Source organism: Felis catus, chromosome C2 (assembly GCF_018350175.1).
Source record: "Felis catus isolate Fca126 chromosome C2, F.catus_Fca126_mat1.0, whole genome shotgun sequence".
Lineage (NCBI taxonomy): Eukaryota > Metazoa > Chordata > Mammalia > Carnivora > Felidae > Felis > Felis catus.
The window spans coordinates 103750830-103772709 of NC_058376.1; the positions used below are offsets into that span (position 1 = coordinate 103750830).

At 40.8% G+C, this 21880-nt stretch overlaps 1 protein-coding gene across 3 annotated transcripts in view; it reads right to left on the bottom strand.

Annotated features, from left to right (window-relative positions):
• Positions 1–3582: 3582 nt before the first annotated feature.
• PPM1L (protein phosphatase, Mg2+/Mn2+ dependent 1L) overlaps positions 3583–21880 on the bottom strand; it is a 297578-nt gene continuing 279280 nt past the window's right edge. For all 3 annotated transcript variants that reach the window (XM_003991943.6, XM_045037359.1, XM_019810492.3), the window contains exons 3-4: positions 15144–15305; positions 3583–11544 (exon numbers count right to left, since the gene is read on the bottom strand). In XM_003991943.6, the coding sequence (XP_003991992.1) occupies positions 11198–11544; positions 15144–15305 (509 nt within the window). In that variant the 3' untranslated portion in view covers positions 3583–11197. The remainder of the gene's footprint in view (positions 11545–15143; positions 15306–21880) is intronic.

Here is a 21880-nt window from a genome sequence, read left to right on the forward strand (position 1 = left end):
TTGGACTCCAGGATGCTGTGCCACAATCAGAAAACTGTCCCTTTACAGACAGAGTTGATCATGGGATAATTTGTGATCCCTTCTCTCAGAGATTGCTATCTTACACTGGCTATTGTCTAATGCTTGAAAACAGCTGCTTAATATAGTTACATCCAGTTTTATAGTTGTTTATGGTAGATGGGCTAGTTCAATACCAGTCAGTCTGTGAGAGCTAGAAGAGGAAGCCCTGTAGCATCCTTGATAGCTTTTGAGTCTTAGGTGTGCACTGTTCCCAAGACTGTATTTAAATACTTACTGACCTTGAATTCCATGAGGCACCACTTATATTAAAATCCTTAAATTCCCATTCTGCTTATGCTACCAGGATCTGCTGTTGTTACCTCAAAAAAAAAAAAAAAAAAAACACAAAAAACAAACTGATAAATTGCCACTACTATATTTCTAAAACAAAATAGAAGGAAGGACAGAGAGCAGATATATAACCCATTGCTGTAAGTGAAGATGAGGTGTTTGTGGATCTTCATTCCTATTTCTTTGGCTCTGTGGCTAGAATTGGAAAAGTCCATAGTTCTTACTCTAACTCAGATGGCAAACATCCATCCTGAAATCTTGAATCACATTTCTCATTCTATGTTAGAAATTTTCTACCTAGAAAAAGGGGTAGAAGACTAGAATTTGGGGGCTGCTTTTTCTACTCTGGCTATCAAATATTATTTGTAATGAAAAGGAGAAAACTAATCCAAGACCATATTTTTTTGCTTTGTCACACCCAATTTCAAATTTGGCAATCTGCTGATTAACTTTTATCGTTCTTCATCTAGGTTTTAGGTACTGGTCACGCTTGAGCATTTCACCTTTAGAATACCTAAAAGTAGTACTACATGTGCGTGTGTGTGTGTGTTTATTTCACTGTCTCCAGATTCCACGGTGTTTTCTCCTGCATCTGTGAGAACCTTTGTACATGGCTATTTTCTTCTGAACACTTTTCTGAGATGTGTGCCATACCATGTTGCTAGAGTTTGCATGTATGTATAGCTACTCTAACTGTCATCACCTAATACTAGTTATATTATATAAACTTGGTTGATGAGGTATCAAGCTGGATAAAAGTTGTGTTAACAATAAAAAATTTTTGTTGCATCCATTTTTTAAAATTTACCTTGTTTTGAACCATAGCCAGGCTTATTCCTGTTCCAAATGATAGCACTCGAAGGTTCAGTATCTCCTATCTCTCGCTTCTGTTGTGCTTTGGTCTTGGCCCATGAATTGTTTTGCTGTTTCCTACATGGCATCTCCACTCAACAGCTACTTTAACTGAAAAGCACTGAGAAACTGTAAAACCCCAGAGCAGAGATTAGAATGGAAAACGAGTTGAACCAAAAGAACAGAACAGCAGCGATCCCATGTATAAAGTCCAGTAACTTTAATGTGTTTATTTTTGCTTTAATCTTGTCATCAAGGGTGAACTTTTAGCTGTTCATTTTGTATACAACAACACAGAATCAGTGATTGCATGAACACATTAGTCTCCACAAGGCTAAATCTACCCCTAGCACACATCAAAGGGACCTGAATGACACACCATGCATCTTGAGTGACCGTGAACCGTCATCTACTCTGAGCTCTACACCAAACTAACATCTGACATTGTTTCAAATGTCTCTTAGAGACAAATATAGAATAGTAGGTATACAAACCTCTAAAGAGTACCAAGAGTAATGAGGTTTTGTGAAGATTTTGTTATATTTATCATGGATAATTTTCAGGGACTAACTTATCAGAAAGCCTGTTTGATTTGAGCAATCGTTTTGGCCTGTGATTTAATGATTAAATATTATCTGAAGATTCCTAAAAAAAAAGCATTGTCTAATAATTTATGGATCCTGGTTATCTTTTTATAAACAACTTCTTATAATTTTTAAAGTAGCAAGAAAGTACTAATGGAAAAATTTCGTGATGTTGAAATTGGTTCAGTCAAACCTTATACAAAGTCACTGTTTTAAAATCCAGCAAGGAATGAGATCAGAGCTTTGGAGCTATACCATTCATAAAAAACATTACTCAATTATGTGGTTTTTTTTTTCTCTCTTCCTCTCTCCAACTCTCCTTTACTTCCTTAATAATGGGGCTCCACCTCTGGTTTTAATCTTACCAAATCATAAATTGTTTTGCCTTAATTTGAATTTTCTTTTATATGTTCTCATGCTTAAAAACAAAACAGCAACAAAACTCCCCACTTCTGATCACTATGAGATATTCCTAATCTCTTATCATTCACCTTCTATTATTCTAATTCAGTAGGATTCTAATGTCATTTGGCAGTAGCTAACGTTCCTTGGATAAAGAAGCAATTGCCATAAACAGAAAAAGATATCTAGGTAAGATGACCAGGCAAAGAACTTAGAAGTGGTGGCTTCTGTGGTTAAAAATAAAAGTCTGGTATTTAGTTTTGTTTTGCCATACAGAAAATAGATGTTGCTATTTTTGTTCAAAATATAAAACTTAAATTCCGTGCCAAAAGTTACTATGGATACCAAATTTATGATTAAAAAACAACCAGGCATTTAGTCTTCTCTTCATTTTTAAAACCAAGAAATTATTATATTCCTGAGACATGTCAATTTTCTATATAACGAGTTCACTTATTTATATATTTAGGAACACTGTTGATAAACACCCTCAGCTCTGGGTTCTCTTTTGGGGCATAAGATTGTTACACTATATAGCTTCTTGGGAACAAAAATTAAAATATGCCATGGAGAGATGTTGTCATTATTCCTTATTCTCCTTTTCTGTAATTCTTTCCTCCAGGAGAGGATCCTGGAGGGAGAGACACCTTGGCTTTGACTATACTACTGCTGAGCCCTTGTATGGCTGTTGTCTGACTTGGGTGGAGGCCTCAATGATGGCCTCCTCTGGGACAGTCTAACCCCTGCCCTGGTCTACAGGGGCTCTCTGTCTCACTTCCTCACTTCCTAAGAAAAAGTTAGGTGATCTAACATGGAATAATTATCTGATGCAATTTGCTTGGATGTGAGCAAGATATCCCTAATCTTTTATCATGCACTCTCTTATGTGTAGGAAAGAATTATTATAATTCTGCCCTGTCTTCACAAATCTAAGCCTATTGGAGGAAATCATGATAGATGCCAATTTTCAACCCATTCGGCCAAAAGTGAGCATTAGAATATCTACGAAACCTCCCATGGGCTGTAAATGCCAAGAAGGCAGGGATGGTGCCTGAGTGCTCACCATTAGAGACATTCAGACTATCTCTGCTTGGCACATGTCAGGTAATCTGAAAAAAAAGAAAAATTAGTAAAGGAAAGAATAAAACATACAAGGGGCGCCTGGGTGGCGCAGTCGGTTAAGCGTCCGACTTCAGCCAGGTCACGATCTCGCGGTCCGTGAGTTCGAGCCCCGCGTCGGGCTCTGGGCTGATGGCTCAGAGCCTGGAGCCTGTTTCCGATTCTGTGTCTCCCTCTCTCTCTGCCCCTTGCCCGTTCATGCTGTCTCTCTCTGTCCCAAAAATAAATAAACGTTGAAAAAAAAAATTAAAAGAATAAAACATACAAGCAGATGTACTTACAGCAAAAATAGTGTCTTTTCTAATGAAATCTGTTCATAAGGTAGATCAATCTGTTATAAATGAAATAATGCTTATATTTAAAAATATACCTTGTACATCTGGCATATAGAAATTACGTACGTTCACACTGGAGCGTTTAACTTCATTACTATTTTCCAGGCTTGTCAGAATAACCATTCTCTGACGTTATTAAAATTTCTTCTTCTTCCTTTTATTTTCCTTTTCCTGGCTCACCATGGGAACACTGAGGCATTGAAAAGTAAATTTCAGCTGGACAACCTGCACTGAAATTGTGTACGTGCTATACCTCAAAGCCATTTGCTTTAGTAATTGAAGGGTAAACTGAAGACAATGTTGTAGGTGTTAATGTTTCAATATGAACAAGTATTTCAGACAAATTAACAAGGGCAAACACTGCTTTCTAATTTCTTTAAAGTAATCTCTGTGCCCAGTGTGAAGCTTGAACTCACGACCCCGAGATTAGGAGTTGCATGCTGTACCGACTGAGCCAGCCAGGCACCCCTGCATTCTAAAATAGAAGCAAAAGTTATTGGATTTTCTCCATTTTTGTATTTATTACTCTATTTTCTGAATATATGCCTGAGATAAAAGGGCAATCAAAATAACCAATACATGAAGCCTGTTTGGTTATAGTCTTAGAGCCTAAATGTGGAAAGTAGTCTTGCTTAATGTCCCATGTTTCTAGTTTTTTCCCAAATAGCAGGATTTGTACCTTTTCATTAGTACACCAAGCAGTCATTGTTTATTCTTACATATACTCAGACAGAAATTTAAAATTTGCACAAAAGACCTCATTCTCTTGGGCTAAAGATGTCTGAAACATCATTTCTACATGATTGGTGTTTTTTTTTTTTAATTATATGAGCAAATATGGCCCTTTGCATTATATGGATTAGAAAACCTCCCACAGGTAAGAACACGGAATTACCCTGTTGTTTGTTTTTGTAATTGTGTTTTATTTATTTATTTTTAAAATTGGTTTATTTAAATTCAAGTTAGTAAATATACAGTGTAGTCTTGGTTTCAGGAGTAAAACCTAGTTGAGTGATTCATAATTGTCTGTTTTGAATTGAATACTCACTAGTATTCATGTTGGCATTTGAAAAATTATGTCTTCTAAAATTCGCTCTGTTGTAGCTAAGATTTGGAAAGTAAACAGAACGTAGAACAGTGAAGGTGTTTAGAGCAGCAATAAATAAGACCACATGTATTCATTTTCATTGGAAAAGAATGGAACAGGGACTGTAATTTTACTAACTTTACAAATAACTCAATTTTCACTTTCTTATTTCAATGTTATCTCCTTAACTTCAGAAAAACCACAAGTATCAGAAAGCATGATTCATAATGTAATAAAATATGCCTTCTTTTCTTAAAATATTTCCTTTTATATTATTATCCTTTAATTTTGTCTTTTATGTGTTCTTAAAAATGCTTTTCTTTTCTGACTTTGACCATACTGGAAATTAATTTTACCTTTTTTTAAATTAAAAAAATGTTCAAATTATTTTTCTTAGATGTCATTCTGCTTGTTCTAGCAGTCCTATAAAAGGAGCTCTAGAATTCTGTCTTTCTTAACCCATAAAAAAAGCATTAGCCAATACTCTAAGTAGGAAGCCACTCGTCTGAATAGGTAAGATGTGGGAACAATTGCCTTCTACTGATCTGTGTGCACGTGTCAGCAATTGCTATTAAATATGACCCATGTATGGCAGAAGACTGATAATACAAATTTTGGAAAACCTACTTTTTACAGTTTTAGTGTCTGGGTACCCTTAAGATATTCTCCCCCAGTTCCTTGATTACTACTTCTACCATTGTTTCTGTGCAAACATAGGTTAAATTATGCGTTGTCAGATATATACAGAAGCAAGTGGAGATAATGCATGATATCATATTTAACCTCTGGAATTTCCTCATGACAGAAGGTGATGGGAGAGTGTGGCCGATACTCCCTCTCCTACAGAGGTAATGAGTGACTCATGCACGTGGTCCTGCCCTCAATGCTCACCCACCACAATCTGCTGCCAGACCCTTCGCGGCAATCTGCTGGTGCTCAGAGCCAAGGACTCAGGTACTTGGAGGCTCTGAGCTTAATTCAAATTTGGCAAATGTCAGGGGGAATTTTGTAGTTAAATAATACCAGATTATAGGACTTCTAGAATAAATGGAACCACATCTCTAAATATAACCTACACCTTTGCTGCTTGCTTGCTGGCTGGCAGAGTTTTGAATTGTGAAAATGCCTATGATGATTTGTTAAAATGCACAGCTACTACATGCTCTCTACAAAGTCCTTAGTTTGGATTAATAAAGTGATTACACAGGTGCTGGTGTGGTCATTACTAAGCACATCAAAATTAGTATAAGCATCTCTTAGTTAAACAGTCTGCAGCTTAACAGTGGTAACAAAAAAGTAATGGACAGAGCATAAACATCATGAATTAGCAAAAAATTTACATATTAGAAAACGTGTCTAGACGCACATATCTGACGGAAGCCATGTAGTGTCAACCATCACTTGCCCTCCACCATCTGCCACTTGGCCTGAATAATTTCACTTTCAGTTTTTTACTAGTTTGGATAATGTCCACAGGGTGGGTATAATTCCTGAACAGTGGAGGTAATTCTGAGTTAATGAAGTTACCCTAAATTCCCCATGCGCCACGTTTTGGACTAAATTTATTTCATCTGTTATTTTGGGATTGCCTCTCAGAGCTTCCCAGCACTGCCCAGGCTGAGTGAGGAGTATGGAGCTATATAGTCAAGCCCTACATCTGATGCAAGAGATGACTTACCAAACTATCTTATACATAAAATGTGAAAGGTGGGAAAATATGGGAAAGGGATTTTAGAATGAATGAGCTTTGATTGATTCAGATTATATCATTGAATCTAGAAAGAATGACAGAGGAAAGAGAGTAAAGAAGTGTTATTAGTTTACATTTCCATTATTACACAATGGATACATAATTTTAAAAATTGAGTTAAAAATTTAAAATGAATTAAAACCAAGTCTTTTCCCCCTTTTCTATTATTTTAAATATGTATATTTAAACTCTCACGTTGTGATGAAATATAAATCTATTTGTTTTGATTCAATCTGAAAAGCCAAGAGGTAACTTTGAAACAGAACGGAAAGCTCTTGGAATGAATCTAAGAAATTCCTAGCTACGGCAAGGCTCCTACTTATTATTCACACAGAAGAAGAGAGAAGTTTAGAGCTTCAGGTAGGACTGCTGGGCTTCTGTTATCAACGGGAGGCTGCTGATGGGCTTATTAAGTCAGACTGCTTCTTAACACTGCTTTCACTGACAAATCAGCCTCCTATGTGAAAGGACTTGTTTCAAAATTGCGAACTGTACTGCTACTACTAAGAGTCACAGTGAATGAGAAAACAGTAATATTTCCATATACCAGAATTTCCAATGTGGGTCCTATGGAACACAAGCTCCTTGGAATGTTACTAGGTGTTACTCAAAAAAGTTTCTCTGTCCAAATTAATCTGAAAAACACTGAGCTAACTTAAATTACATTTGTGGTATACCCCCCCCCCCCATAGGACATTTAAATTAAAACCTTCTATGTGCTTATAAGCACACAGTATGATAAGACAGTATGTTTCCCAAACTCATTTGACCATGGAACCTTATATTTGGAAGAGCACCTCCATTTGGAACGTAGGTTCTATAGAACACACTCTGGGGAACACTGGATTCTATTACTCCTGCCATGTTCAGCTAAGTAGCTCAAAAGTCTAGATACCAACAATTTAATCTAGAGGCAATTAAATAGGCCCCAGTGTGGTATCTAACAGTCATGTCATTTCTGCAGAGCTGGTTCAGGAATGCTGGTGTGACAAGCTAAGGCAATCTGGGGAGAATATTATGGGAGGATCAGTCTAATGATGATGAGTCAAAGGGAAAACAATTTTTCTGAAATCATTAAAGAATAAAGCTTTATCCACAGCATGTATTCTTAGACTTTCAAATGCACTACAAAATGTTGCCCTTTCTAAACCTTCTTCATTGACACAGTTGTAAGAGCATTCGATCTGGCAATAACTCAGGGAGAAAAAAAATCCAGAAAATCAAGGTATACCGGGCAAAGGAAAAAAGCGATCACTCCCTTGTGTATCTCGCATGTACTGCCGGAAATCCCAGTGATCCAATTCAATAATGTAATCAATTTCCTAGAATTACTTCAGTTGGATTGAAATGATGATGCTGTCACTCTAACGCAATCCCGTATGCACAAAATGTATGTGGGTTGAAATCATTACAGTTGCCTGAAATAAGCCCTGTGTTAAATTATCCAGATTGCCTGTGCTCCTTTACTCTACAAAAAAAAATACTCTTCGTAATACCTTTATCACATAGACAAGATTCAAGAGGCCAATACCTTTTATCTACCGCAAGGAATAGAATGTAGCCATTGGTTACCAGTAATGTGTACATCTGTGCACAGTCATGTTGTATTACAATAGTGACTTCAAAGTTAAGTGCCTTGGACAAGTTGGTCACATAAAATGAATGCAGATCTTAGGAACTAGCTTTGGAGTTTTTAATGTAAGTATTGTTTATTCCTTTGATTAAAGAATTGCAAATACAATGAATTTTTTAAAAAGTTTTCCTATCTTGTCCTACCCTTGCCCCTAATCCCAACCCATGTTAAGAGTATAAATTGCCAGTGGAGCAGAAGCAGAGCAGTGCATTAATGAGGATCTGGGCTTGGCACCTTGCTGGGGGCTCATAAGCATGTGGTCATTCATTCCCAACTTCATTTTTAAAAGACCGCAAAATCATCCCAAAATTTGGCACCATGGGGCTATTGGCAATGCGAACTCGGGCTAGGGAGTCTGGGCGGCCTCGTGTGGTAATTCCAAAGCTTTGGCAGTGCTGTTTAGGGAAGTTTCACATGCAAACTCCTCAAATCAATTTCCCTAAAGGCTAGATTCAACTTCCCTTGTCCCTAGAAAATGAGCCACAGGGCACCCCAGGGGTGATGTCTGTAGACCCCAAACAGCTGGACGGAGGGTCAGACAGAGCTCCAGGACAGGGGAAGGAAGCAAAATTCTCTAAGTTTAGACACAGCTATTAATAAAACTGCTACTATTTTGCCTAAAATGTCTATCTTTGAAAAATCTACAAGCCAAAGTGGGAGGAAAAGAGGCAGAAAGAAAGGGAGTAGGAAATACACACACACTATGTGGTTAAATTCAGAAAAGAGTTAATTCTACAAAGCAAAATTTGGAAGCCACCTTGTGAACCTCAGCTGGGGGCTTCCCCAGGCATACAGTCCTGCACTCGGTGCCGCCTAGGAAGACATCGTGCAGGGTAAACAAACAGGACTCCACTGTGGCTTTGCTTTTTTGTCTTCACCAAAACATTACTATTTTCATTTTAGACAATAACAATGATCATGGAATTTAATAATTTCTTTCTCTTGTTATGATGAATTTTAGGGTTAAGTTAAAAATAAAAAAGGAAAACGGACTGTGTAGCACAACATGCTGAAACTGCCTGTTCCCGGTGGGCTTTGGTAACTCTCCAGAGTCACAATGTCCTAGATCTCCAAGCAAACATGGGCCACCTGGCTTGACTGTCCCATCACTGAGCACAACCAGCATGACTCCTACATTCCTCTCCTGACCCCACCCAGATACACACATCCAAATGCTCACTGTCTCTCAATATGCAAACACTTCAATCTAAAATGGTGGCAGATATTTTGTACTAGAACATTCTATAGCTGAAAAAAAATCAGGGTTCTGATTCTAATGTTGGAAATTCTAATGTTACAGTTTACCAAAGTGAGCCAAATCTCTTGGGAAACCATTATTAATTCTCACTGCAGTCAAAGAAAGGTAAGTGCTTGGAGGAATCAAGACAGGGTGTGCAGTCCTTGGCAGCCGTAAGGGAATCTTTTCATCCTCCCAGGTCCTCCCTTGGAACCTGCTTCCGGAAAGCTGCATAGTTGAATAAGGGTGGGGCGGGGAGGCGAGGAGCACCGTGGACCAGAGGTGGCCAAGCAATGGGGCCTTTGAGAAGCTCTAACGACAAGTGCCCACTTGAGAAGGACAAAACCAGGTGGACACCTTGACATTTCAGACACAGAGGGGCGGAGACACAACAAAAATCTTGTTTGGTTGCTTGAGCCACGTCAGCCAGGCAAACAGGATGACCCAGCATTTCCTGTCAATTAATTTATACAACACTGATGTTGGAAACATGACTTTGGAGATAGGAAATGAAGAGCAGCAAGCTTTGCACAGAAATAACTCTGAGCCACTTAACAATATAGGTTTGAGCTTGAATTCCCAGCCAGCTGGGTTGCCTTGAAACACAGGGCGGGGCGGTGTGGGACGGATTGTATTTCTTTGGGGAAAGCTACCTAGTGTGGACGGTGATCTGCAACCAAATGTTACCGGCTGCTGCCTTTCCACTGTCAAGGAGAAGCACACGCCAGCATTTTATCACCAAATGCCAAACCACACTGGGAACTGTGTACTGGGCTTCAGGGAACACACACGCAGTTCGAGGCTGCTGCTTCTCTGAACACTGCTTGAAAGATACATGAAAGCTAATAGGATAGCTGAGGAAAAAAAACCCGCACAAAAACTGGCCGCTGGAGCTCAGTTCAGGGTGGTGACCTCACCAGCTTTCTCTCCTAATGCAAACAGTAGATTTCCCAAGAGGCACTGTGACTTATTTGGCCACTATTGTCCTCTACCCTTAAAGACTGAAGGAATTATGGTATTGTGATTTGCGTTACTCATTTCCCCGAACAGGTTTCTTGGTAAGACAAAAAATCGTGGTGTCTGGTGGTGAAGTTTCACAGCTGCCTATTACATAAGGTAAGGTAGAAGCAAAAGGTTAAGGTCATGCACAATTAGGATAAACGCACAAAGACTGGTCAGGTGGTACACAGAGTCTATTTAACTAATAAAGGAAGCCAGGGGAAAAGGTTATGTCTGCTGTGCAGGCAGCTCTCATCCTCCCCACTTCCTTCAGTCTCTAAGAGCGGCCACGGAATAATAAACCATCCCAAATCTGTGTCTGGGCTGCTGCTGGGCAGAAAAACCTGGGCTCAGAAGGACAAAGCACTCTCAGGATAGCTCTGCCTCTCAGCAACGGGCGTTGACACATCAGCCCTGACTCACAGGGGACGCTGAAGCCTGTCTCCTGCAGCTCTGGAGGCCTGCTCTGTTCACGGCTCGGAAGAGAGGACAAAGTCTGATGCCTGGAGAACCCTGTAAGAGATCTTGAAAAGAATCTCAAATGGGAGAATATATGGCACATATGCCATTCACTTCATACGTGTGAATCTACAGCTATATATTTATATATTTTCAACATCGGATGAAAGACTTGGAAAAACATGAAGAAACCATTTTCCAGCCTCTTGGCCACATTGGCTGAGAGCACCCTCTGTTCATTACTGCATATAGACCTATGGCCACCAGGGAGGGGGAATCCCATGTCTAGGTAGATGATCCTAATTGTAACTCCCACGCCTTTCACTACATTAAAAGAGACCAGTGTGTTGAAAGTCCTTTAGTCTAAGGCAGACGAAACCCTGAGGGGTTCACTGCTCTTCTGTTTTGCTGCTATTCCTGAACTTCACCACCATGACTGTTATATTGTCAGGGCAGCCTCTGTAAAATGACTGTAAAACTATGCTCTTAGCTCCAAAATGAGGTTCATCCAAGCGCTCCTTGATGAATCGAACAGCTTCTTCATTGCTGAAAGCATCCCAGAGGCCATCTGATGCCAAGATCATGAACTCGGGCTGGAGCTTGTCCAGGTCAAAGGTCAGGATATCTGGGTCTGGGATGACCACATTGAGATTTTTCAGTGGATAATCCCCCAGGGATCGAGACATGGCCAGGATTCCCTGGACCCTCCAGGAGCCATTGAAACTGATAAAACCACCTGTAAAGACAGAAGGAGCCCATTAGCTTGACCAGCCATTATCACACACACACGGCAGAGTCTGGGTGCATGTACAAAAGGCTCATCTATTGCATGTGCCCCCTTCAGCTCCCCTGGCACTGCTAGGAGAGTATTCCCGCCACATGACTTGAGGTTTCACACTCTACCAGTAGATCCTCACGTCCTCATCTTTAGCATCTTAAAGGCTCTGAAGACTATATCAATATAAATATTGAGGGTAGGAAGATACATATAGGTGAGGGCATTGGTTTTAACTCAACAACACCTTGATGGACAGTAGGGAGCACCAGGTAGGGATCAATGACAATGGCAAAAGAGTGCTGAAAGGCATAAGAACGGGAACCAAAGTCCCCCACTGGGCTACTTCATTTAGCTCAAGGCCACCCTTGGGTGCATGTAGATCTCAAAACAACCCCCCAGATAGGATCAGGATTAAAGAAAGGTGTATTTTAGCACAGTGGTTAAAAGCTCAGGCTCTCGGGTTGACTGCTTAGATTTGATTCTTGGCTCTGTCACTTGTAGCTATGTGTGATTTCAGACAAGAAGCTCTATCTCTCTGATTCTAGGTTTCCCTGACTACAAAGCGTGGGCAATAATACCACCTATTCTATTGACTTGTGAGAAATAAAGGAGTTATTCCATATAAATCATTTAGCACAGTGCCTGAATATAACATGCACTCAATATTATCTATTATTATTTTTTCTTGAAGGAAGCTAGAACATTATTCATTCACATATTATTTGTCGGATATTTATTAAATGTATACTCCATGCAAGGCAATTTACAGGCTATAAAGTTATATAAGATCCAGACCTTTCTCAAAAGAAGTAGAGTCTAGCAGAAAGGAAAAGCCACATGTATTGACAACTGTAAGCACAAAGCAAAGATTTCCTTGAAATCTTGCCATTTGCACAACGTGGATGGAACTGAAGTGTATTAAGTCAGTCAGAGAAAGATAAATATCACATAATTTCACTCATACATGGAATTTAAGAAACAAGACAGATGAACATAAGTGAAGAGAAGCAAAAATAAGATAAAAACAGAGAGGGAGACAAACCATAAGAGATTCTTAAATACAGAGAACAAACTGAGGGTTCCTGGCAGGGTGTTGGTTGGGGGTGGGGGGGGGATGGGCTAAATGGGTGATGGACATTAAGGAGGGCACTTGTTGGGATGAGCACAGAGTGTTACATATAAGTGATGAATCACTAAATTCTATTCCTGAAATCATTATTACACTATATGTCAACTAACTTGGATTTAAATAAATTTAAAAAAAAAAATAAGTATTCTTTTAGGGAGAAACTAGTACCTGCTGAATGCTATAATCAGATGGAGAAGGAGCAATGATATCTTTGTGATAGTCAGGGAGGAGTGAGCAGTAAAGCTGGGCTTTGAATGACAGGTAGGACTTCTGTGGGCAGGAATATATGAGAACATTCCAGGAAGTGTGGTCTAGTGGGCAAGAGCATGGGCTCCAGAGTCCACGTCCTGGGTCTCAATTCTCATCTCACCATTCACTAGTTGTGTGTCCTTGGGCACACATGTCTCTATGAGGTCCCACTTCCTTGGTTGTAAATGAGGATAACATCATCAATCTCATAAGGTAAGTAAAAAGAAAGCATATGTAAAGAACCAGTCTTGGCTCCCAGCACAGTGAGCAAACAATAATAAATGGCAGCTGATACCATTGCTGTTGTTGGAAACAACAAAAGGAATGAAGACAGACGGACCAACATGTATTTGGCCCAGACTGGTCGCAGTGTATTGTTATGCTAAGTAGGACAGGGAAAGATGTCCTGAAAGGAAGGCTGAGGTCAGAGAAAACACACATAAAGGTAATAAAACCAATCACTGTCCCTTAAGCCTTGGTATAAAATACACCCTTGACACAGCCGGTTCGATTAACTTCCTTGGAGACTGTGTCCAAATTGGCTTCTATAAAGCATCCCTGCAGGGTAGGGGTGCAGGTGGTGGGTCTGGCAGGGACGAGGAGGAAGGATAAAATGGGAATGCCATTTCAGAAGGGCACGCTGGATGCTATGATGACATTTCAAGGTATCGTGCATTGCACACACACCCTTGCCTCTGTTTACATGAGCACAGACTAACTGTGTCATAAGTCCAGGGTTGCAGTGGACTCACAGGGAAATGGTGTCTTTGTAAGTAAGGAAGCCAGCAATTTTGCTCATATTACTTGCAGCTGGACAGATGCTCCTAAAACATCATCTGTTCCATCCCACCAACAAAAAACCTGACCAAAGCTTTCATTAAAAATTATTCTGCATCTCAAGCAGTCACTGAAGCAGAAGGTTGTAATAAAATTCAACACTTTTTGACTAAACAGTACAGCTTCCTACTGTGAAAACTCAAATGTTGATTAGGTTCTGGGCAGAAGCTGACCTGTAGAGACTGAGAGTCAACTGCAATTACCCTGGGCAGCAGGGGCCCATTCTGGTTAGAGACCCAGGGTACGTGAGCTCCCCTTGGACAGCTGGGTCTGCCGCCTGGCATACTGCACAGAGCCTACATGCCTCACTTGTCAGTCTGCAGAGGGAGGGACTCCTCCTTTCCACAGCTAGAAAAGAATCCCTCCAAAGTGAATTATGAAAATATAATCATCAACTGATCTTCTTCCTTCAAGTCTCTGTCCTAATGTCACCTTGGTGAGGCCTATAGTGACCACCCCTGACACTCCCCATTCCCTTGCCTGCTTTGTGTCTCCTCATAATGTTTATCACTTTGTAATATACTAGACAATTTACCTATTTTTACTTATTTATTGTTAATGTCTGTCTACTCCATTCCCCACCCCATCCCAATTCCAGAATGTAAGTTTGTATCCCCAGCCTCTAGATATAGAAAGAAATTAATAAAAAAGGGACACCCCCAGCCCCACCCCAGAATATTTACTTGTGCCGAGCACTCACTGAGTTAGGTGCTAGGAGCAGAGAGAGGAACAAGACCAAATTCCTGCCCTCAGAGAGTTCACAATCAGGAAGACAGGACAGATAGGAGAGCCAAGTATGTCCATACGTTGTGAAAGGTAACCCGATAGGTTACCCACATAGGATGCTGGGAAAGATGAAGGGGCACCTAATCCAGACTGGGGGAGCCTTTGGTGCAGTGACAGGGAAGACTTCCAAAAGGATGCCTTTAAACTGAATCTTAAAGGACAAGTAATCGTTATCCAATGGATGGTGGGGATGGCACGTGCAAAGGCACAGAGCTACCAGAGGCATGGTTCATTTGGGGAATGGTTAGTAGTTTGGGGTGGCTGGAGGAAACAGAGTATGGCAAGCAGGTGCCCAAAGATCTCGTTAGCCTTTAAACAGGTAAAGGGCTTTGGGGGGGCCCTTTTGGAATCTTTGGCCTTGAAGAAGGGCAAGTTCCGTGGTCATTTGACAAGAAATGTCCCAAAGTTAAGTCTCAGCTACCTCAGCACCAGCCTCTGTGTTCATCTACTAATCACTGGGTAACTGAACATCTCATCCCCCACAGGCAATCCAAGCAAGCCACCTTGTTCACCGAACAGGATGGCAGACAGTCCTTGGAGGTATTCACAAGCTCACCAGCTCTCTTTATCCTCTTTCTTTCTTTCAGTTGGTAAGGCTTATGATCATGAGACAAAGGAATGGCGTTCCCATCCTTGTCACACAGGACCCCTCTTGAGTCACCCACGTTGGCCACAGTGAGGTCCTTATCTGATAGCAGAGCAATCAAACACGTTGTACCTGAAAAACAGAAGAGAGAGGGGCAACGTGAGAGGTCAGCAGTGCATTGAGATTCAGCTATTTCTCCGTGTTACTGGATTCTTCAATCATTAAAACTGCTCCTGCTGGGTGAGAATTTAACTCCAGACACTCTGAGAATGATGGCTGTTCACTTCAACAACACTGATCAAATCTGACAGTCCATTTTCTTAACCATGTTAGAATGTTACTGAAATAAGCTAGGATAACATTATCATTTTCCCAAATCATTTTTGTTTCTGCTCCTCTTAATTTAAACACGTATCACATTTAAAAGGATTAGGAGAGAGTCCAAATCAATTTGAAGCTTCAGACAATTGATACATATTTTTTGCTTCTCATTGGTGCCTAATCTCTGTGAAGTCCCAGAAGGTGGGGAGGATAGGGGTTGTGTGGGCTCCTCAGCTAGAGGGGCTGGAAGAGGCAATAAATGACAGATGCCAACAGCCTGATCTTATGGCGTCATGGGGAGCCATGAAGGAGCTGCCTATACAAACTTGCCTATACAAAGTCTGATGGCGAAGACTGGTAGCCAAAAACAGATCAGCTCCAGGGTGTGATGGGGACAGACTATAAAGGGAGAAGCAAAAAAAACCTACAGTGATGATACAGATGAGATCGAGGTAGATGGGAGGTGGGGGGTTGGGGTGGTCAGAGTCAGAAGGGAAGCAAGACTGATGACCTGCTTGCCTATACAAGACACAAAAGGACAAGCTCTTCTCAAACCATTCTTGAAATGAGAACGGGTAAAAGCAAATAAGATTTGGACAGTCCTAGTCTACTTGGAGATTGCCCTTATTTCCCGCCTGGTGTCCTCTGCCCAGCTCTTTCCATTCTCCCTCCTCCCTTCTGACAATGTCACTGAGTATGCAAATACCCACTGAAATGCACAACCCATTAAGCTGTTGCTTCAAACTGTTAACGCCTTTCGTTGTTAAAATTATCCATCAATGTCTTCATTAATATTTCCCTCCTCGTTTAGAAGGTTATATTCTAGAACAGAATGTAAACTGCATCTAAACGGCTCTTTCGTCTTTACAGAAGAAGAAACAAGATTGAATTCTTAAATGGACGTAAAGAATAAATGCAGCTCAATATCAAGAGCAGGGAGAATAATTAGCATATTTAGCATATTCGGGTATTATAGTTCAGTTTGAAATTCCATTCTCAAGCCTATTTAACTCAAAACTGGGTTTTGATAAAAAATGGAAATACATGAAATATTGGTTAACTCAGGATTTCTGATATGAAAAGCTTTGTAAAAGAGAAAAAAGATTAATCTTAGGGATTATCCAGGCAAATTGCAAATCTTTTACCTTTTTTTAAAAAAAAAAATTTTTTTTTAACGTTTATTTATTTTTGAGACAGAGAGAGACAGAGCCTGAACAGGGGAGGGGCAGAGAGAGAGGGAGACACAGAATCTGAAACGGGCTCCAGGCTCTGAGCTGTCAGCACAGAGTCCGATGCGGGGCTCGAACTCACGGATCGTGAGATCGTGACCTGAGCCGAAGTCTGCCGCTTAACCGACTGAGCCACCCAGGCGCCCCACTTTTACCTTTAAAAAACACTATAAAAATGAAAATGTAAACACAAAAATAATTCATCAATTAGAAATTGTTATTCTCAGTTTTTGATATTAGTTGCCTTTTGGTCTTGAACAATCCTCACTTTCTCCTCAAGAATCTGATTGGGTTAACATGTCTAACACAATCAGAGAATATAAGGCACATTCTTAAAGTATGAAAGGTAAAATAGAAACCTTACTTTAAAGGCACCCGGTGGCTCAGTCAGTTAAGCATCTGACTCTTGACTTCGGTTTAGGTCTTGATCCCACAGTTCATGAGATTGAGCCCTGCATCGGGCTCTGTGCTGACAGTGCAGAGACTGCTTGGGAGTCTCTCTCTCACTCTCTGTCTCTCTCTGCCCCTCCCCACTCTCTCAAAATAAATAAATAAACTAAAAAAAAAAAAAAGAAATATTACTTCATTGGATATTGCATGGCTTGAAGGCAGTGCATTCTCTTTGGCCCTCTTCCCTTCTCACTCTGCACACTCTGAGAGACCATGTTTTTGACCTCGGCCTCCACTACCATCTAAGCCTGTGCCACTAGCATGGCTGACACTCCTGAGGTCCATACCAATTGGCCTGTAGGTGTTTCCACTTGCCTGTACTGCAGGGGGTCTAGGGAAGGGCTTTGGGCCTTCCTGTGAGGGAAGCAGGTGGATCCACCTGTCTATGGGCCCTTTCCCCACCCCATTTCAACACAGCAGCTCTACACCCATCTGCTAGCTGTCCTGAGCTGCCAGGTAAGTCTTTTTTTTAATAAAAGAGGAAGGGAGAGGTCAATCCTACAGCTAGAAAAAAAAATTGATATTTAATCGTATATGTGATTAAGAATCACAGAAGGATTTTAAGTAGGATAGTGTCATGATGAGATATGTGTTCTAAAAGATCATTTCAGTGGCAATATGGAAGATAAACTGGATCCAGGGAGAGAGAAAGAGATAATGAGCATCTGAATTAATGTAGATAGAGGGTAGGAGACAGATTATATAAAACCTAGAGAGGTCATAGAGAGTGAGGGAAATAAAGGAGAGGGGGAAACGTCTAGGATAATGTCCTACTATCTGCATGGGGGGAACTGGGTGCTCCATGGATAAGGATTTAAGGAGAGGTCTGCTTAGGGCTTCTGGGAAAGGCTTTCTCTCTCACTAATGGAGACACAACAAAGAAAACGACCCACTTCTTTGGTCCCGTGTTGGCTCATGTGTTTCCCAGAACTGTGGCAGCCATCTTGAGCCTCAGGGTCAAGGCACTCTGCTGAGGAGGGTAGAGCAGAGAGGTAAAGAGCCTGAGTCCCTAAGACATCACAGAACTGCTGAACCAGCCTGAAATTGACTTGTCCTGTGAGACATTAAATATCTTTACTGCTCATGGCTTTTTAAGTTGGATTTTTCTGTTCCTTGTAGCATCCTAACTGATTCAAGGGTTTATAGTCCAAAAAAGGGGGTCTAGGGATAGATTTAGAGTGGTTGCTTTTCTTTATTCACTTGCTGTTGGATATACTTAAGATTCATGGCCTGCCAATTCCTTTGTCAAGAACACAATTCCACTGTTTCTATGGGTAAAAAAGATGTACCTCATGAGCTGGAGTTCAGCAATTTACTGCTTTGAGACAGTGGGGGCTGCTAATGTGAGCAATGGAATCTCAGACCTGGCCAAAATGGGCGGGCCCCAGATGGTGGAATTAGAGCTGCCGGCTGTTTTTCAGATCACTGAAATGACCCCCCCCCCCCCCCCCCCCCCCCCGTAGAAACCTGCCTGTATCTGGGTGGAGGCCCAATCGGTCCGATTTTGGCTCAGGTCAGGACCTAATGATTCGTGAGTTTGAGCCCTGCATTGGGCTCTGTGCTGACAGTGCAGAGCCTGGAGCCTGCTTCAGATTCTGTGTCTCCCCCTCTCCCTGCCCCTCCCCTGCTTGTGCTCTGTCTCTGTCTCTCTCTCTCTCTCAAAAATAAATAAATAAACGTTGACGAATAATATTAAAAAAACTGCTTCCCCGTAAGCAATTTATCGATTGGGCTTTGCAGTCTTAGTTTGGGATTACAACAGACAATTTATAATGTAATCTTCCTTTACAGTACAAACTACCTCGTTGCTGAAAGACTCCCAAAAAACACTGTGTCTAAGAGAAAATGGACAAATCATTGTTTCTTTTGTTTGTGTGAGAAAATAACACCTCTCAAATTTTGGCTACAAGTTTTGATATAAAAGATTTATTCCACCATAGCACTATATCAGATACCAGATTCTGGCAATATTACTAAATACCTCAGGATGTTTCTACCTCTGATGTTTCTCATCTAGATGAGAACTTAATTGCAAATCTGGAAGATATCTTGGAAAGTTAACCTAGTAGCCTCACTTCACAGATTAAAACAATGAAAAAAGTGAATTCACACAGACTAGACTTCAATGTCCTAATTGAATGAGGTCTGGCAAGTTATTTAACTTTTAAGCCTCAGAAAATGGCATCTAATGTAGTTACTTTAAGCTAGGTGTAATCCTGGTTTTTCTAGTCCTCATTCCTGACATTCAATCCATCATTAAGTTGTCACTCTTACCTCTAAGATACATCTTAAACCCTTCCAGCTCTCCTGTTCTCATTGTGTTGACTCTAGTCCAGGCCACCGTCATTTCTAAGTACTGCTATTTCAGCAGTCAGGTGAAAAACAATGATGGCCACATCCTGCGTGGTCTGGCCCCCACCTAAACTATCCAGTGTCATGTCATACTACTCTTGCCCTTGCTTTCCCTCCCTTCTGTTGCCCAAACATGCCAACCCTTTTGTTGTCCTTAGACCTTTGTACTCACTGTTCCCTCTGCCTCGTATATTTCCCCATCTTTGACACTGGCTGACTAATGCATACAGTGATGTCTTAGTTCAAGTGTGACATCATCCGAGAAGCCTTCTCTGATGGGGCGATCTCCCCTTTATTTCCCTTATTGCCCTCACAACACACACTTATGTAAATATCTTGTATATTTATTTAAACTAATTAACACCAATCTTCCCCTGTACGATGTAAACTTCACAAGGGTAAAGACACTGTCCACTTGTTTTCCCTACTATAATGCTGATGTCTAGCACAGCAGCCACTCAATATTTGCTGAATAAACGAATTAGTAGGTGAATGAATAAATAATCACACGCTATCTCTTTGATCCTGAACTGACGTATGCTAAGCTTCTGCAGACTTGCTCTGAGCATGTCCACCTCATTCAATAATACAATTTACACCATCTTCTGGATACCACCACAGCAGGGAGACTTAGCGGTAGCAAAATACATATTACACATTGATCAAAACATGTGGACCCTCCTATACATGTATAACCATGCACACAGGCACACTGCCAATAACTAGAGGACCGTCCCGAGCTCTTCCCTCCAGTCCAGGCTCCTGGTCCAATGCAAATGAAACATGGGTAGGGTTTCTATCCTCACCATGCCTTCCAGAGCCTTGGGAAGTGATAAAAGTGCCTCACGGTGGTCATTACATGAGCATTCTGTGTCTGCTTCTGACCTCAGTTTGTAGTTGAGCAGAACAGACATGTTTTCATGTTGTCCTGTGAATTTTCATTTTCTTTAGGGAAAACCCACAAATGCTAATTATTCATTAGTCTATTCTTCTAAACCAGCATTCTCTCCTCTGATTTAATTTCTGGTAGGCAAAGTAAAGGTACATGAGAAAACCTCTTCTGGACTTACCTAATTATTACGGTTGGATAATATTAGGGACTTCACTTGGTGAGTTGAGCTTGAGAAAAATGTAAATCCTAATGAAGGTTAAGTAACGGGTTAGTTCAGGTACCTTTGAAGACCCTGGTCATCAATGTTTTTAAACTCAATTTAGTTAATAGCAAAGTAGTAATGACAATTTATTTAGCACTCTAAATGCCATTAAGTGGCTGATAAACACACGTGTAGTTGATTTCCTAACTCTTCAGTGGGGGTGAGACAGACTTTATTCCTCCCTTTGAGCAGATAGGAAAATGAGACACAGAGGCTTCAAGTGTCTTACCCATGGTTACACTGCTCGATGCATATGCACTGTGGGACTAAGTGCCTAAAAAACCTGAGAGTCCAGAATTACTACTCTAGTAATGATAACAATAATAGACCCCAATGATAACTTTTCATTATAATGCTAAACATTTACTTCCATTGTATAACTTAATCTGCCTGAGATAAGGCATAATTATCCCCATTTAACAGATGGGAAACTAGGTCTCAGGTAGGATAACCCCCCCCCCCCCCCCAGTCCTGGTCACATGGTCACATACCAGGACCGACTCCACCAGGCCACACCTTTGAACAATCAGCACTTCTTCCTGTTCTAAGCTGGTCTCTTCCTACTCCCAGAAGTAAAGATTTCTGTGACCTGTTTCTACACTTCTGTGTCAACTTGTCCCCTTTCACAGTATATGTTGGTACAAGTCACAAAAAAGTTTGTAGATCAGGAAAAAATTTAATCATGTGACACGAGCTTCATTTAATATAACTGTGACTGTATGAACTTAAACAAAGCTGGTACACTGAAAATGCTCAATAATGAGCAATCAGAAGGCAGCCTCACCTCTCTGAAATAAAAAACCAGCGGCTAGGATTAGTTGACCTATAGGCTCTTTTCAATTTTCATATTCTGCTGATCTTGATTTGGAACTGCAAATTCCAATGCCTTTAGAAAAGTAGGACAGGTAGAAGAAAAAGCCTGTGGCCCTCTTGGAGCAGCTTTATCCCCCTACTTTTGACAGGGCCATGGGTTCTGAAATATCTTCTGCTCTAAGGGCAGGCGTGAGGATAAGTAACAACTGAAATCAGATTTAAGTGTCAGGCCCACAACAGGGAATGTGGGTGGGGCTTTTGGCAAACTGGAGAACACACGCTAAGGGGCAGCAAATCCTTAGCAATTAAGGCCATTGCCATGTCGGAATGTAGGCCCCTTGTGAATAGTTCTACAAATTAAAAAAAAAATTAATATTTATTTATTTAT